The sequence below is a fragment of the Nicotiana sylvestris genome, chromosome 11, assembly GCF_000393655.2.
Source record: "Nicotiana sylvestris chromosome 11, ASM39365v2, whole genome shotgun sequence".
NCBI classification, from domain to species: Eukaryota; Viridiplantae; Streptophyta; class Magnoliopsida; order Solanales; family Solanaceae; genus Nicotiana; species Nicotiana sylvestris.
The window spans coordinates 74766354-74783501 of NC_091067.1; the positions used below are offsets into that span (position 1 = coordinate 74766354).

At 38.4% G+C, this 17148-nt stretch overlaps 1 protein-coding gene and 1 long non-coding RNA gene across 2 annotated transcripts; one reads left to right on the forward strand and one right to left on the reverse strand.

Annotated features, from left to right (window-relative positions):
- Window positions 1-1783: 1783 nt before the first annotated feature.
- LOC138881183 (uncharacterized) lies at window positions 1784-2890 on the forward strand. The gene has a single exon (XM_070161390.1). The coding sequence runs from the start codon at window positions 1784-1786 to the stop codon at window positions 2888-2890; it is 1107 nt and encodes a 368-aa protein (XP_070017491.1).
- A 4316-nt stretch (window positions 2891-7206) lies between these two features.
- On the reverse strand, window positions 7207-9314 carry LOC104228186 (uncharacterized). The gene is made up of 2 exons (XR_711281.2): window positions 9133-9314; window positions 7207-7549 (listed from the first exon to the last, which is right to left on the reverse strand). It is a non-coding gene; the product is annotated as an uncharacterized lncRNA (long non-coding RNA).
- Between the last annotated feature and the right edge of the window lie 7834 nt (window positions 9315-17148).

Sequence of the window (17148 nt, forward strand, 5' to 3'; positions counted from 1 at the left end):
AGGGAAAATCCCGAAACAGAGAATCAAAAGATGGAAATTTTAAGACTAAAGCAATATCACGTATTCATTTGAGATTCAAGTATCACTCCGGCTAAAAATGTAATCATGCAAGAACAGAACAAAGAGAGAATAAAACTGGACCTCAAACTTGCAATGTTTTTGTTTCTTTTCTTTTTTGAAATATGCTAAATAAAGCATTCAACACATGGTTCAACCATTAAAACCCAACTTAAACAAAATACAATCAATGACCAACATTAGGACCATAGTAGATTCTGAAACTCATGGAATCGTGTAATATATCAATGGATCAATAAAAGAGAGTGATAGGAACGGACCTTTCTTTGTCCTCATCGTAACGGACCTCGACGAACAACGACGACCTCAACGAAAACGAAAACTCGAACCAAGATTGTCAACGACCTCGACGCTCACCTTCTCTCTCTACGACCTTGACGGGCAGTGGGTTATTTGGGCGATGGAGGGAGCTGGTAGCGAGCCCGTTTGGTGGTAGTGTTTTCGACGTGGGGGAGTGGGGGTCTCGTCTGGGCAATGGTCGAGGGGCAGTGGACGGTGGTCCGTGACGACGAAGGCTAAGACGCGCAGCAACAGCTGCTTAGAAACGCAACCACAGCTGTTTGGCACGCAGCAACAGCTGCTCGTTGGACTGAAATAGTGAAGCAGCTACAGTCGGGGTTGTCCGACGATGTTCGCCGATGAGTGACAGTAGGGTCGAGGAAGCTGGTGGATTTGACGGTGAGGAAGACGATGGAGTTGGGGCTGGTTATGGCGATGCAGCAGCAAGTCGGTTTGGGTGGAGCTGGAGCTTGCAGCGAGCGGCAATGGCGGACGTGGTTAGTGACGATGCAGCAGCTCTGCTGCTTGACGGTGGTCGGGTTCAGGCATTGGGAGGGAGCTGGTGGTAGGTGGTGTTTGGACGGTGTCGATGGAGGTGGTCTCACAGAGGTTATGGCGTTGGGCTGGACGACGAGGGAACAACGATGGTCTTTACAGTAGGGTTTTTGTTTGGTTCTTTTAAAAAAAAAAGGAGATCCACAGTGCCCGTTTTCTTCAAAATTTTCTCAAAAGTCCTCCCCTTTTCAAAATCCTTGTCCGTGTATTAATGCCCATTTGTCCAGAAAAATGAGCCACGCGCGTGGTGGAGTTTGAGGCTTGTGTTCCCCACGCGTGGTGGGGTTCCCCGTGTATGGGATTCCGTTTATTATGGGCTAGGTCCGAAAATTAGGCCTAAAATCGGGTAGTTTGAACCCGAATATTATTCTTTTGCCCGGATCCGAGAATAAGAAAACGTTGCTTAACTAGTCCTATGTAAGCAAAATAACTACCAAAAATAAGACTAATATTTAAACAAAACTATATCTTTTTTAAATATTTTTCAAGATTTAAAATAGCTACAAAATATTAATAAAACTATTTTTTGTAATTTTTAAAGATTAAATATAAAGTAATATTTTTTTATTTTTTCAACAATTAAAATGACTACAAAACATTAATAGCACTATATTTTTGGTTATTTTCGAAATTATATAAAGTACAAAAATAAAGTGCGATTTTGTATTTTTTCAAGTTTATGAGAAATACATAAACTAAAATTTATATATGTTTTTTTTGTAATTTTTATTTTTGCAACGAAATAAAGTAAAAATAGTTAAAATGGCTATATTAGACCCAATTTCACATATTCACGCTAAAAATGTAAAAATTCTCGGGGAGGGTCAAAAATCTGGTGTCTACAGCAGATTTCGTTGGGCTATTTGAGAACATGGCTGGTGGCACAAATGCGGAACTGCGTCAAAGGATAGAGCAGTTGGAAGCACTTGTTGGACAGGCTCTCGAAGTAAATGGCGATTCTTCTGTTCTTGCGAGAATGGCACGGTTAGAGGCAGATTATGCACCGAGACATGAGACAACGCTGGTAGAAATGGCCTTGGTACGCCAAGAGAAGGAAGAACTGCGCGAGGAAGTGGTTCAACTTCAAAGGGAATTGCAAACTGTTGCCCCTAGAAGTGATGAACGCACAAAGTTGAGGATTCCGGAGCCAAAGGCTTATGGGGGTGCAAGAAGTGCCAAAGAACTGGAAAATTTCTTGTGGGATATGGAGCAGTATTTCCAGGCTGCCCGTGTGCAGGATGATGAAAAGGTGACGATCACACCAATGTATTTGACGGATGATGCAAAAGTGTGGTGGCGTACACGGATGACAGAGGTGGAAAGTGCTGGACTGCCCAAGATCGAAACTTGGGAGATGCTGAAGAAGGAATTAAAATCCCAATTCCTTCCGACTAACTCGTCATGGATTGAACGAGATGGACTGCGTCGCTTGAAACAAAGTGGCACGGTGGCGGAGTATGTCAAGAAACTTTCATCCTTGATGCTGAATGTAAGTAATATGACAGAGGAAGATAAGCTGCATTACTTCATGAGTGGATTGAAGGGCTGGGCGCAATTGGAGTTGAGAAGGCAGAATGTTCAAAGCCTCTCTACTGCCATTGCTGCGGCAGATGCGTTGGCTGACCTGAACATAGGTGATGACCCTGCTGAAACTTCGCATTCAAAGGCTGGCGGGAAGAAAGAAACAGCTAAGGAATGGAAGAAAAGTGGGAAGGGCCAAACTGCCGAAGATGAGGGATTTGCCAAGAATGTGAGACAGGAGATTCACAACGGCAAAGATAGGAGCGGCAAGTTCAAAGACTGCTTTACTTTTGGGGGACCTCACTTGAAGAAGGACTGTCCGGTGCAGGCTAGGGTGAACGCTATGCTGGCTGCAGAAAAACAGGAACAAGTGGCGGAGGCGAATGCCATTGTGGCAGATGGGAATGGAGCATCAGGGGCGGTGAATGTCAACAACCCCTTGGGGCTGCTTCATTGAGTTGGCTCGACGAGGACGTCGATTTCAAAGGGTGCGGGTGGTTTGTTAGGGCCTGACTCTTTGTCATCGGGCGTGGCAAGGAATTGGGCGTGATGGCCTTGTCATTGGCCTATGTGCGGGCAAAACGATCATGCGGATGACAGACAAGACATTGTTATTGAGGGATGTTGTAGGCAAGTATTGGCCAAGGCCTTGGGACAAGCAAGGCGCGCTTGGCAAATGCTTGACAAAGCTGCGTGGGCAATGTTAGGGCGGCATGGCACGACATGCGCGCCAAAGTCAGTGGCACGACAATTTGGGTTGTGGCAGCTAAGTACGGGCTAAGCTAAGGCAAGACAGAAATGCGGGATGATGGAAAAGGCTTTCAATAGCTAAGGCAAAGTTATGTGAAGGAAAATACAAGCAATGGCACGAGGGAAATGAAGGTTGACATGGGCAAGGCAGAAACTCGGCCAAGGCAGTATGCGGGCGGCAGCGGCGTCGGGCAGGTGCGGCAAAATCATAGGCAGCGGATTGCGGGCAAGGCATTGGCACGGAACAATGTCAAGATGAGCCAAGGCTGGGCGCAATGCCAGCCTTGCACGTGAATCAGCTGGCTAAGTGAAGATGGCACATGCAATGCACATGGAAAGCAGTTGGCGGTTACCTTGTCATAACTCCTTTTGTCCCATGATCTGATTATGCTTGTATCATGACCCCATTTCGTGTATATTGTGTCCTAAGTAGTTGGGGATGTCAACTACATGTTAGGAACAGATTTGTCTTAGCCCGACAAGTGGCAAAAGCTGTAGACGATAAGTGTCATGTGCTGTCAAGTCTAAGGGCTGCCTATATATTATAAATAGGGCCTTTGTGACTTAGGCAGAAGTGTGTATGGGTAATTTCGTGTGAAATTACAAGTGGGAAAAAAGAGTGAAACGTGAGGGTTTCAAGTGTTTCAAAAAGGGGCTAAGGCTGGGCTTGGGCAGGTCTTAGTGTTGGCAAAGAACGACTTGTGTTCTTCGTCAAAAGTGGGTTGTGAGCAGACTGTGTTCATAGCAAAGTGAGGGGTCCTTTGTATATTTTCCACATTAATGCAAAGGTTGGGAATTTTCCCGTATATACTTGTGTTCTTATTGAATTGCTGCCAAAATTTCATTTAAGCCAAACTTGCTGAAAATTGGCTAAGTGTTTGGGGAAGGCTGAGTCAAGTGTGCGACTTGACTGCCACGCGGGTGTGAGTTTTGACTGACTAAAAATGCCCCCGTGACAACTGGTATCAGAGCCAGGCAGGTTCGTGGCAGTGGCAAAACGATCGATGGCAGATTTCGTTGGGCTATTTGAGAACATGGCTGGTGGCACAAATGCGGAACTGCGTCAAAGGATAGAGCAGTTGGAAGCACTCGTTGGATAGGCTCTCGAAGTTAATGGCGATTCTTCTGTTCTTGCGAGAATGGCACGGTTAGAGGCAGATTATGCACCGAGACATGAGACAACGCTGGCAGAAATGGCCTTGGTACGCCAAGAGAAGGAAGAACTGCGCGAGGAAGTGGTTCAACTTCGAAGGGAATTGCAAACTGTTGTCCCTAGAAGTGATGAACGCACAAAGTTGAGGATTCCGGAGCCAAAGGCATATGGGGGTGCAAGAAGTGCCAAAGAACTGGAAAATTTTTTGTGGGATATGGAGCAGTATTTCCAGGCTGCCCGTGTGCAGGATGATGAAAAGGTGACGATCACACCGATGTATTTGACGGATGATGCAAAAGTGTGGTGGCGTACACGGATGGCAGAGGTGGAAAGTGCTGGACTGCCCAAGATCGAAACTTGGGAGATGTTGAAGAAGGAATTAAAATCCCAATTCCTTCCGACTAACTCGTCATGGATTGCACGAGATGGACTGCGTCGCTTGAAACAAAGTGGCACGGTGACGGAGTATGTCAAGGAACTTTCATCCTTGATGCTGAATGTAAGTAATATGACAGAGGAAGATAAGCTGCATTACTTCATGAGTGGATTGAAGGGCTGGGCGCAATTGGAGTTGAGAAGGTAGAATGTTCAAAGCCTCTCTACTGCCATTGTTGCGGCAGATGCGTTGGCTGACCTGAACATAGGTGATGACCCTGCTGAAACTTCGCATTCAAAGGCTGGCAGGAAGAAAGAAACAGCTAAGGAATGGAAGAAAAGTGGGAAGGGCCAAGCTGCCGAAGATGAGGGATTTGCCAAGAATGTGAGACAGGAGATTCACAACGGCAAAGATAGGAGCGGCAAGTTCAAAGGCTGCTTTACTTGTGGGGGACCGCACTTGAAGAAGGACTGTCTGGTGCAGGCTAGGGTGAACGCTATGCTGGCTGCAGAAAAACAGGAACAAGTGGCGGAGGCGAATGCCATTGTGGCAGATGGGAATGGAGCATCAGGGGCGGTGTATGTCAACAACCCCTTGGGGCTGCTTCATTGAGTTGGCTCGACGAGGACGTCGATTTCAAAGGGTGCGGGTGGTTTGTTAGGGCCTGACTCTTTGTCATCGGGCGTGGCAAGGATTTGGGCGTGATGGCCTTGTCATTGGCCTATGTGTGGGCAAAACGATCATGCGGATGACGGACAAGACATTGTCATTGAGGGCTGTTGTAGGCAAGTATTGGCCAAAGCCTTAGGACAGGCAAGGCGCGCTTGGCAAATGCTTGACAAAGCTGCGTGGGCAATGTTAGGGCGGCATGGCACGGCATGCGCGCCAAAATCAGTGGCACGACAATTTGGGTTGTGGCAGCTAAGTACGGGCTAAGCTAAGGCAAGACAGAAATGCGGGATGATGGAAAAGACTTTCAATAGCTAAGGCAAAGCTATGTGAAGGAAAATACAAGCAATGGCACGAGGGAAATGAAGGTTGACATGGGCAAGGCAGAAACTCGGCCAAGGCAGTGTGCGGGCGGCAGCGGCGTCAGGCATGTGCGGCAAAATCATAGGCAGCGGATTGCGGGCAAGGCATTGGCGCGGAGCAATGTCAAGATGAGCCAAGGCTGGGCGCAATGCCAGCCTTGGGCGTGAATTAGCTGGCCAAGTGAAGATGGCACATGCAATGCACATGGAAAGTAGTTGGCGGTTACCTTGTCATAACTCCTTTTGTCCCATGATCTGATTATGCTTGTATCATGACCCCATTTCGTGTATATTGTGTCCTAAGTAGTTGGGGATGTCAACTACATGTTAGGAACAGATTTGTCTTAGCCCGACAAGTGGCAAAAGCTGTAGACGACAAGTGTCATGTGCTGTCAAGTCTAAGGGCTGCCTATATTTTATAAATAGGGCCTTTGTGACGTAGGCAGAAGTGTGTGTGGGTAATTTCGTGTGAAATTACAAGTGGGAAACAAGAGTGAAACGTGAGGGTTTCAAGTGTTTTAAAAAGGGGCTAACGCTGGGCTTGGGCAGGTCTTAGTGTTGGCAAAGAACGACTTGTGTTCTTCGTCAAAAGTGGGCTGTGAGCGGACTATGTTCATAGCAAAGTGAGGGGTCCTTTGTATATTTTCCACATTAATGCAAAGGTTGGGATTTTTCCCGTATATGCTTGTGTTCTTATTGAATTGCTGCCAAAATTTCGTTTAAGCCAAACTTGCTGAAAATAAGTCGCACGGGTGTGAGTTTTGAATGACCAAAAACGCGCCCATGACACTTACCATAGTTGGCCGCTTCTCACCTTCCACTAGGTGGTATCTAACACCAGCTTGTGGATGGGATTTCCCCCTCTTCTCCGGTCTTCATATTCATATTCATTTACACCATGTAATCCTCTTAAAGCATGCATTGATTTCCGGCTAAAAACTTGCAACAACTCAGCATAATGAACCGACATGTATTTGTTTAATTTTTCTTTTCATCTTGGCATTTGGAAGTTCTACTCAACATTACTATACTTCTTATTTGTTCCTGTAAAAATGCAATGACAGTTATTTCAGTTGAAAGCACATTTAAGTGGTGTGTACACTGGTTTTAACTATTTTCATGATGACCTGCTATATGGTTTCAGCATTCAGTAGTAGTTTCTTGTGGAGACTTGATCCAAAGCCTCTATACCTTTTTCATGCTTTCGTATTCTTGAACACCAAGCAAGCACGAGCTAGACTCAGTTCCTGCCAGTGTTTCACTTCTGCCATGCATCTTGAGGCTTCGACTCATGTTTAACCCTAGCAACTCGCACCAGAAACATGCATCTTGAGGCTTCGACTCATGTTTAACCCTAGCAACTCGCACCAGAAACAGATGGCAGTTCATCTCAAGAACATCACTCGAAGCATAACATTCAGACAAACTATAATCAAATGAGATGCAACCCAGGCAAACAGGAATCCTCTCAAGAAAGTCAGATTAATAGAGAATACGTTCAGGATAATCTCCCATATATCTTAGGTGGACAAAACTAGCAAGTTGCCCCAAAAACACAAATCAACATCCTTACAAGTAATAGAAGAACTAAACTAAGCTCCTTCATAGAACATAGTAGATTAATTAATGCAGCTTCAAACAACAGACAATCACCATTCTCTGGAGCTGCCACAGAGATAGACAGCAAGAGGAAAAGGCAGATTCACCCAAGAAAGCATCCTAGGCATCTAGAACCCTGCTCTACTTAGATCTCTGTCTCATCTTTCTGCGCTTCCTCTTCAGTCTCCTCATACGCTTCTTCTTCCACTGCATTTAAAAAAGAAAACATTAGAGGCTGCTGCAGTTACAGTGATGAGAGAGAACAAAAATCTTAGCAAACTCCCTTTTGGTAAACTTAATTGTTATCTGAAGAGGCTAAAGAAAACCCATTGTCTCAGCTTTCCTCTTAATCTCTTTGGCTACATTCTCAATACAACTTCTGAATCCAGACATTCTCTACTCCATTCCAGGGCCTCACACTAAACCAGTACATTCTTTCCCTTTTTCCCATGTAAAGCCCATCAAATACTTCCTTTATGGCAAAACCAGGACTTCAGAATGTTTCTTACCCCAACAGATCCCAAAAGGCACAGCACACATCAAATAGTAGTCTGTCTAAACAAATACATGTTCATGACAGATAGTCCATCACACAAAAGAGAACTTTTTTATTACCGTCGTGTCAAGGCAGCTTACGCACCTCAACTAATTCCCTGAGGTACCTACTACCTCCCACTCCAACAAGACCGGTACCGAGTACCATTATCCACCAAGGCACCTAATGTTTTTGCCCCCGCATGATTGACCACTAGCCCACACACTTGGGTGCACAGATAAGGGAATTTAGAGTGACAACATTACAAAAGAACAAGAAGAAATCTCAAAACTGAAGATAACACTGGCCGACCATATACATGCCATGGTAATGTTGCTAAAACACAAAGTCTATTAAAGAGCACTAATTTGAATAGTCGGTCTAATTTTATTCCTCTTCCAATTGCAATCTACAACACCATAAGTGCATCTCATATCATACTCAGGTAGACTAGAAAAAGCCTTCTACCATTCCAACTGCCCATAGTGTCATTTGATGCAGTAAAAATCTGAAGCAAACATAACAGTTGTAACACTGCAGAGCAAATAAAAAAGAGAAGACACTGAAGAGGGCCTTCCAGGGCTCCAATTAGAATCAGCAAGCTGTAGAGAAATAAAAAAGCAGTGTTTTCCAAATTAAAACTCGCTGAAGTTAACAATCTTTTTTTCTCCTGGCATATATAGCTAACAACAACTATGTCTCCATTCCAAACATGATGGGTTCAGCTATATGAATACATATATAGCATAGTGCAGGAATTCCCAGATATATGGTTTTCTATGACATGAAGTTGGTGAGGATGGCATAATCCTGTTTCTTATATATTAGCATGCTAAACATAATATCTAAGTGAGGTAATGATTCTCTGTGCGTAGGATTAGATTCATGATTCCATTGACCGCCTTATAAAGAAAAAGAAAGAGAAATCATAGAGTTTCTTTCAAGGGGACACAGAATCAAATAATGAGTTCAAAAGTGGCTCAAGGAAAGTACGATGGGTTAGAAGTAGGACAAGTAATAAGTATCCTGTTTAAAATTAAGGTATATAACGGAATCAACGAAAGCAATAGACAATTTAATCCATCACAACAACACAAATGCAGAACATTAGTATCATATATCAATTGCTAGTTTAAACTAAAACATGAATTCAAACACGACATATATTCGAAAACATTTTAGATTCACGAAACAGAAACATGAAATGTCGAGTTAAGAAGATGCATTATCTAGGATTTGGAATGAGATAACAGACCTTGGCCCTCATCCTTGCTCAAATTTCACCGATGGCTCACTCTTTATCTCTCGACTTTCGCCGCTTTCACGATGAAACTGTGGCCTCCTCTTCTATTTATAAGGAGGTAACAAACCCTAGCTCCTAGTAGGACATTCTAGTAATTTCGGGTCATTTTGCCCTTCGCGTTCCCATTTTTTTTTTTTTTTGCCCTTTCTCCAAACCAATTGCGGTGTCATTAGGGTATGTTTGAAAGGCACCAAGTAATTATAATTGGTATAATTATTATTCTAGTAATTATATAGTACTAGTAAAGTTATTCGCGTATTGCGCGATCTATAAAAATGTGAGTTAATTTATGAAATAGTTTTCTAATAACAGAAGATTACAACCAAATTATAATGCATATGTCTAATACATCAAAACTTATAATATTATGCAATATTATAGTTATTCATTTGAAACATATTAGGACATCTTAATTCAATCTAAGAAATATTTGGAAAAAGCAGATACTTCAATTGAAAATAAGTAGTGCTAAAAACCCTACTTTATTTTTCTCATTCAAATTTTAATCTTTCATGAAAGGAACCTAGACTTAAGACGACTATATCTCGGTGATAGCAGTGGAAGGGGGAGTACTGTGCTTCTAATGGTTTGCTGCTTCTTTAATTGTTTTGCATTTTTCATCAACCTCTCCCTTCCGTCACTATAAAAAAAATGAGATTAGTGATAGAACATTAATTTGTATCACAAAACTACGTAATTCCAAAGTAAATAGGAATTTTGTCGCTAAATGCCTAATTTCATCACTAATCGGCTAAGTCTTCGCTAATATTTCCAAGCTAAAATCATCAGCGGCAAATTCTGTTGGTAAAATCAATTTCTTGGGGTAGTATTAATTTTCTCTATAAAATTTATAGGAGAAATTTAATGAGATTTAAATAGCATGAGAAAAAAGATGCAGTTCGAAATAAATTTGATTGAAGAAATACTCATAGAAATCATCAAGTCAAGTGAACAATAAGAAACCGGTAGGAGAAAAAAAATACAATATGTAAAAGTATGGTACTCAGAAGATCCATCAACACCTATCTTCCTCTTCCATTCTCCTTCATTGTCACAAAATTTGGTCAGAGTGCTTTGCGTACCTAGACGTTCTCGGACCAAGGAAACATATTAATAATTCTAAAAAATGAACTGTTTTTTGGTGAATGAAAGGTCAACCATTTTTTAGAAGCTAAAAGGTATCAAAACGGTTGTTTTGTAAAGCCGCGCCTTTTAATGCATTTTCAGACACTTATAAACTTTTAAAATGTAAAATAAATAAACAAAAAAGGCAAAAAAAAAAGAAGAAGAAGAAAAAAAAAAAGATAAGTGGGAATTCTACTATATGAGAAAGCCACATCACCTTCCTTTTCCCCTGTTTTATATTAATACTAGTTAAGTTGTCCGCGCTTCGCGCGGTTATAAAAGAAGATAGTAAATATACCAAAAATGTTAGTTATAAACTTAATTGAGATAGAAGAGATTTTTAAAAAAAAGTAAAGTTAAAGATAGAAGAGATATAATTTTCATGCATTATATACAAATATAAATAATTTTTCGAGTTTCAAAACTCACAATATCACAGTTCAAAGTTTATTCACGCACCTTATAACTCCTAAATAGATCATTCAAAATTGAAAAACGCTTAACAAAATAAACTTTTTTTAATTCCCAAAAATCCTTAAAGCAGAAAAATTATTACGTCAATTTCTTAAACATGAGAGCTTTATGCTCATAAAGGTATGAAAGTAGTAATACATCCCTTCTAAAACTAAATTGTTGCTTTCACATTCTATAGCCCTTTTCCCTCAGAACTTTTCAGGAAAATATTAATTTCTCTTTCTCTCTCTTGTAATTCATTGCCGGCTTTATTATATGACGAACCTTTAGATGAACTCAAAGCATATAATTCCATCAATACAAGAGAAGAGAACCGTTGTGAGATTTGGTTAAATCCTCTACAGAAGGTACTGTTGCTCTACATAGTAAAATGTTCTACGAACAATGAATGAAATAAATTTCTATGAACATTTATAAAGACAATACAATGTAGAAAAAGATATTCCATGTCTCAAAAAAGAGAAAAGAAAATAGAATATGAACATAGAAGAATCTTTCTGCACTTTCTTACTAATTAATATCACAAGCTTATATGAATTTATATATACTTGGAGGCCTGCAAAAAGTTGGAAAAGGAAAAAAGAAAATGAAAGTAAAATATATGAATATTATATTAGCAAGATTCATCACCACAACATCACAAGTCCAAGAAGAAGTAAACGATCCTTTAGAGTAAAAAGTAGGACAACGCTTTACATCCCCAAATCTAAATGGAACAATCAGCTCTCTATTCAAATGGAGTAGACTTCATTTCCATCTCTGTTATGCTCTGGATACGTCTCTTCTGGTAACCTGTCACAAACACAAAAGAAATGGAGCAGCATAGCCTCCAAAAATGAATAGGCAACAATAAACGAATTAACCTTTGGTCTTCATAATATTAATGCTTTCCTCCTTCAGTCTGTACTTTGGTCTTCCGATCGAATGCCAAGCTTGCCCGAGAATGCTGATTTGGATGTGCAAATTTTAATGATCTACTATTTTGCCTTGACTTTGATTGCGGGGTGCATATCAATTTTTTAACATCTTTCAGAGTCATAACTCGATGAGCACTGCATGGTTTAGTAAAAGCAAATGGATAGACAACAAAGTAGGCAATCTTCAGAGGAGTCTGCATATATGTTTGCTACCTAGCGTAATAAAGAAGCTCAAAATATTAGTTAGGCCTCATGCAATTTACTGTTTTTCAACAAAATAGTTGGTTAGAATGATCCTTCATTCTAAAGAAGATAAATATTCTTTCTAAAAAAGATGAACAATCTAATGGGAAAAAAGCTAATAGAGACGTACACATCCTTAGGGCTCAAATGCATCCTAGAATCGTTAGAACAATCATCAAGCTAACCTTCATATGACTAATCCAGGCCCTCGTTAGTATATGAAGACATGATGTTTGATAAAAAAAAATATCAATGTCTACTAATATGCACACAGAATAATCTGCATCCTTTAGTAGAGAAATCTAGAACTAACGAATCGATTTACATTAAACACATCACGTTTTCTACTTGTATTACAGAACCACATTTAAATCATCACGTTAACATTGGAAACAAAATCTTCCACATTGACTAACAAAAGTTGTAATTAGAAGGAAAAAAGAGTAAATTTTTTGCTAACTCACTTTGATGAGCTTGTATGATCAATGTTTCCATCTATATTGCATTACCCCTGAGATAATAGGACCTTTCTGGATAATCGTAGTCAGACTTCTCCGCTAATGAATTTTGTGTTCTTCTTCTCCTCCAAGAAAAAAGAAGAAATTTTTTAGGTCTGGCGAGTGGGAGGAAAATTAGGACATCACGTCACTATTCCAAACCTTCTTCCTTTATGATGCTTTTACGATGAAAATCTAATATACTCTAAACTTCATAATACTAAATTTTATATAAACAACATTTATAGATATTATTGTCGAATGTGTCAGTTTTGGAGGAAGAGAAGTAACAGGAAGTTGAATTATTTTGCAATACCAAATCTAAGGCTATAAAAAAGAAACTAATATAGTCTAAACTCCATAACACTAAATTATATATAAACAACATTTATAGATATTGTTGGTTAAGGTGTGACTTTATTTTTAGATATTGTTGTTGAAGGCGTCACTCTGTCTTTTCCTTATTTTGTCTATAGATATCCGGATTATGCAGTTGTTATCCACTGCAAGCATGAGAAGACAACATTTATAGATATTGTTGTCGAAGGCATGAGTTTAGTAGGAAGAGAAAGAAGAAGAGTAAGAGACGTAACTTTTGAATGAGTAAAAAGAGTTGTACTTTTTGAAGGAAGAAGAGCTAAATATAAGAAAAATATGAGGTAGAAACATATCATAATGCAGCAAACAAAAAATGAGAAAGAAAGATGGGATTTGTTGTGGCGAGGATGAAATATGAGGAAGAGTAAACAACGATTGGTTACAATTAAGATGAAGAGAGTGGCATGACTTTTCAAAGAGTAAAAAGAGGGGTGTCTTTTGAAGGAAGAGAAAAAGCACTTAGATACGGCGAAAAATCAAGATATGAGAAAGTTGGAAAATAGATTTCATGATTTTTATAATATTGCTGGGAAGAAAGTATTTTTTCCTGATCATTATGTATGTTAACATTTTCAAGCAGAACAGAAAAGAGTAGAGCAGGAAAAATATAACAAAGCTAATATAGCAACAATCTATATTTAATCAAACAAAAATAATAAGGCATTACAATTTTGCTAGGAAAAAATATTCCTGATCATTACAATGTAGCCGCTATATTTAATGCATATGCTGCTTCAAGCAGAACAACAAAGTGTAGAGAAAGAAATGCTAACAGAGGAGGAAGTTGAACGACTATATATCCAATATCAATTTCTGAGGCTACAATGAAGATCTAATATAGTTTAAACTTCATATCACTAAATTGTATATAAACAACCTTTATAGATATTATTGTCGAATACTCGTTTTAGAGGAAGAAAAGTACCAGGAAGTTGAACTTCTATGCAATACCAAAATCCAAGGTTATAATAAGAATCTAATATAGTCTAAACTCCATAACACTAAACTATATGTAAACAATATTTATAGATATTGTTGTTTAAGGTGTGACCTCATCTTTAGATATTGTTGTTGAAGGCGTGACGTCTATTTTATCCTTATTTTGTCTATAGATAACATAATTCTTTCAGTTGTTATCAAGTGCAATCATGGAAGGCAAAATATTTATAGATATTATTGTCGAAGGCGTGAGTTTAGTAGGAAGAGAAAGAAGAAGAGTAAGAGGCTTTTATTGCAGTATTAAATGCATACGTCACTCTTCAACCAGAACACAAAGAAGTTGAGCATGACAAATATAACAATACTAATGTAGCAAGAATCTATATATATAATCCACATTTAAAAACATTGTTGTCGAACTTTATTCGGGTATTTTTTTTAGCAGTAATACAATATTATTGTACTCAACATTAGAGACACAAGTAGTATCAATTGTAAAAAAAAAATTGTAGTAATGAAGAATCTTTGAATTTCTGCAAGTGTTTTAGAATCTTTAGATACTTAGTTATTAATAAGGGAAAAGATTATAGTTTTCCAGAATTTTTACAGCACCAGATATGAATTGTGGAAAAAACATAATACTTAGTGAAGAAGGTTTGGACGTTACCTCAATCTTTCGATTGCGTTTTGGCATCCCTGATTGTCCACACCTATAAAATTAGATTAGGGGAATAGCACCCCTAAAGAAGGTAGATAGAGTTAAGTTCATAGAAATTAACACAGTTAAAGGTATGAGAGAAATACGGTAGGAAAAAGGAAGATGAAAATTGCAAAGTAATAGACAGAATTTTGGAAGAGAGATAGGTATGCAAAAGAGAGAGTAAATAAGCTTTATTAAAAGACAAGAAGGGTTACGGGAAGAAACCGTTCCGTTTGTGAAGCGGTTCAATGGTTAATTTAAGTTTTAAAGTGGAAAAAAACCTAAAAGCAAGAAAATTCATTTCCCGCTAAATGAGGGCGCCACGTAGCTGGTGTAAGTCCCTCAATTATAGATATAGATTCTAATTATGACGATATGTTTGTTTGTCATAATATAATTACAAATATATTGTTTGGTTGCACAAGTATAATTATATGATTGGATTAAATTTTAAAATATAAATTAATTATCAAAAATTAAAGTTACGATTTAATAAATATATGCCTTTATAAATAATATTAAATTTTATATTTAAGATACATATTATTTCTTGAATATATATATATATATTACTAATCATATATTTGTAAGCAATATTGTAAAATAATTGAAATATTTTTTTTTAAGATACATATTTGTAAATATATTTGAAATATTTATATTTAAGATACATATTTGTAAATATAATGCTATAACATTACTCACTTGGTCTAAACCTAGAATTATGACTAAATCCCCGTGAACCATAACCTTTCGCATCCAAATATGTAATTGTTTTTAAATTCGAGTCCAAATCGACGTTGTATCTCAAAATACCCTTTATTAAGTTTCAAGTCAAAAACTCATTTTTTTACTCTATAAATCCTTGAGTTAGGTGTAATAATCCACAAGTAATCATGATATATAATCAAAACCAAGTAAGAAACACTTCCCCTCAAGTTTCAGGTGAAACCCCTCTTCAAAATTGTCTTCTCCTGTCCTCCAAAACTTAAAAATAGTAAAAATAAGGACAAAATCCCGAAATTGGACGTTTTATACCCCCTAGCAGTAGCTCTTCTTTGTGATTGCGGTCACTACACTTGCGATTGCGATTCACAAAGTGTCCAACGCTATTATATTCTTCGTTATCGCGGCCAAGAAGCTCCACGATCGCGATGCACCAATGTGTAACTCTGTACCACTACCTTTAGTATAATGACCATAACTTTTGTACAAATATCGGAATAACAAACTATTTAAATATTTAGATATTAGGCTTAAAGGACTACAACATTTATTTTTAGATCATCCCCAAATTTGTAGATAGATATAAGCTTCAAAAGCCAGACCATTGTCAGCAGAAATTTATTCTACGTGATCGCCGAGAACAATATGTGGACAAAATCCCAAATTCTACTTTACTCTTTATGATCAATATCCTAACCATCATCATTGCGATTTACACTCCTACTGTAAAAAATCTACAGTTGTTAAGTGGCTAGATTTGATAAAAAAAGCTACCATAAAATTCACTCGAGGTTCTCAGGACCCCTCAAATCATCCTAACTAGTCCGTATATTTATATAAACTTTCAGAACTGATAATCAAGCATCAAATCAAAATCATTAACTTTCTTAAGTCCTCCAACCTCTAACTTTCACAAGATACGTCTGAATCACACCCGAGCCCTTCGCGAGTCTTCCAAAATATTCCGACAAGTTCAAATACCTTATATGAACTTGTTCGAAGGCTCGAAATATGCAGCAAGACGTAATAACATAAAAGTTAAATCTTAGTCAAACTTATGAACTCTTAAATTCTTCAAATTGCCAATTATTAATCAATAATGATGAATTCTTCTCGGGCCATCTGAGACCCCATCAAACATACGTCCCAATCCAAAATCATCATATGAACCTATTGGAACCTTCTAATAAGAAAGAGGAACTCATTTACCTAATATGTTGACTTTGGTCAACTCTCTTAACTTTTAGGCTTCTAGATAGGAACTAAGTGTTCCAAATCACTACGAACCTTTTGGAACTCGATCCAACCATAAATAAAAAGTGATAAAATATCATATGAACCTACTCAAAGTCTTAAATCATAGAACATAATGCTAGAACTCAAAATAACTGGTTGAGTCATTACATGTTACTCCGATTAAGGTTTAGTAGGTCGTGGTCGATTAAGGAGTCCATTTTAATAGGTTATGTGAGCTGATTCGTGGGTCATCCTGACCCATTTGACAAGTCTAACTCATACTACACTTTTATATATTTTATTACAGGTTCTGAGCCTAGTACTAGTGGGACCGAACCTAAAAGACTATCTAGGAGTACTTGCTTGGAGTCTCAAGGTAGAGCTACTTGATCGATCCGCAGTGCTTTGGAATCACCTTTATTTATCTTTCTATTATAGTTTATTTTTAATTCAGACAATACATGTATTATGTCTGAGATAGTTGTATTTGATTCAATTGTAGTGGCTAATGAAACTGTGACACCAATTCCTAGGGGTATTTTGGTTAATTTTGTACATGTGTTATCAACTATAGATTAAGTGTTATATTATCATCTCTGATGTTGATGTACGTTATTAGAAATTGTCATTTATGCTAGTTGGTTCGTCTAGTAGGTTGAATTAGATCCATCACGACCTTGGTGAGACGATCGTTATAATATTACAATGTATTTGTACACTGAGATTTGAATAA

Bases quoted from the DNA above. Each gene is read 5' to 3' on its own strand.
- LOC138881183 (XM_070161390.1), top strand. From the start codon at position 1,784: ATGGCTGGTGGCACAAATGCGGAACTGCGTCAAAGGATAGAGCAGTTG.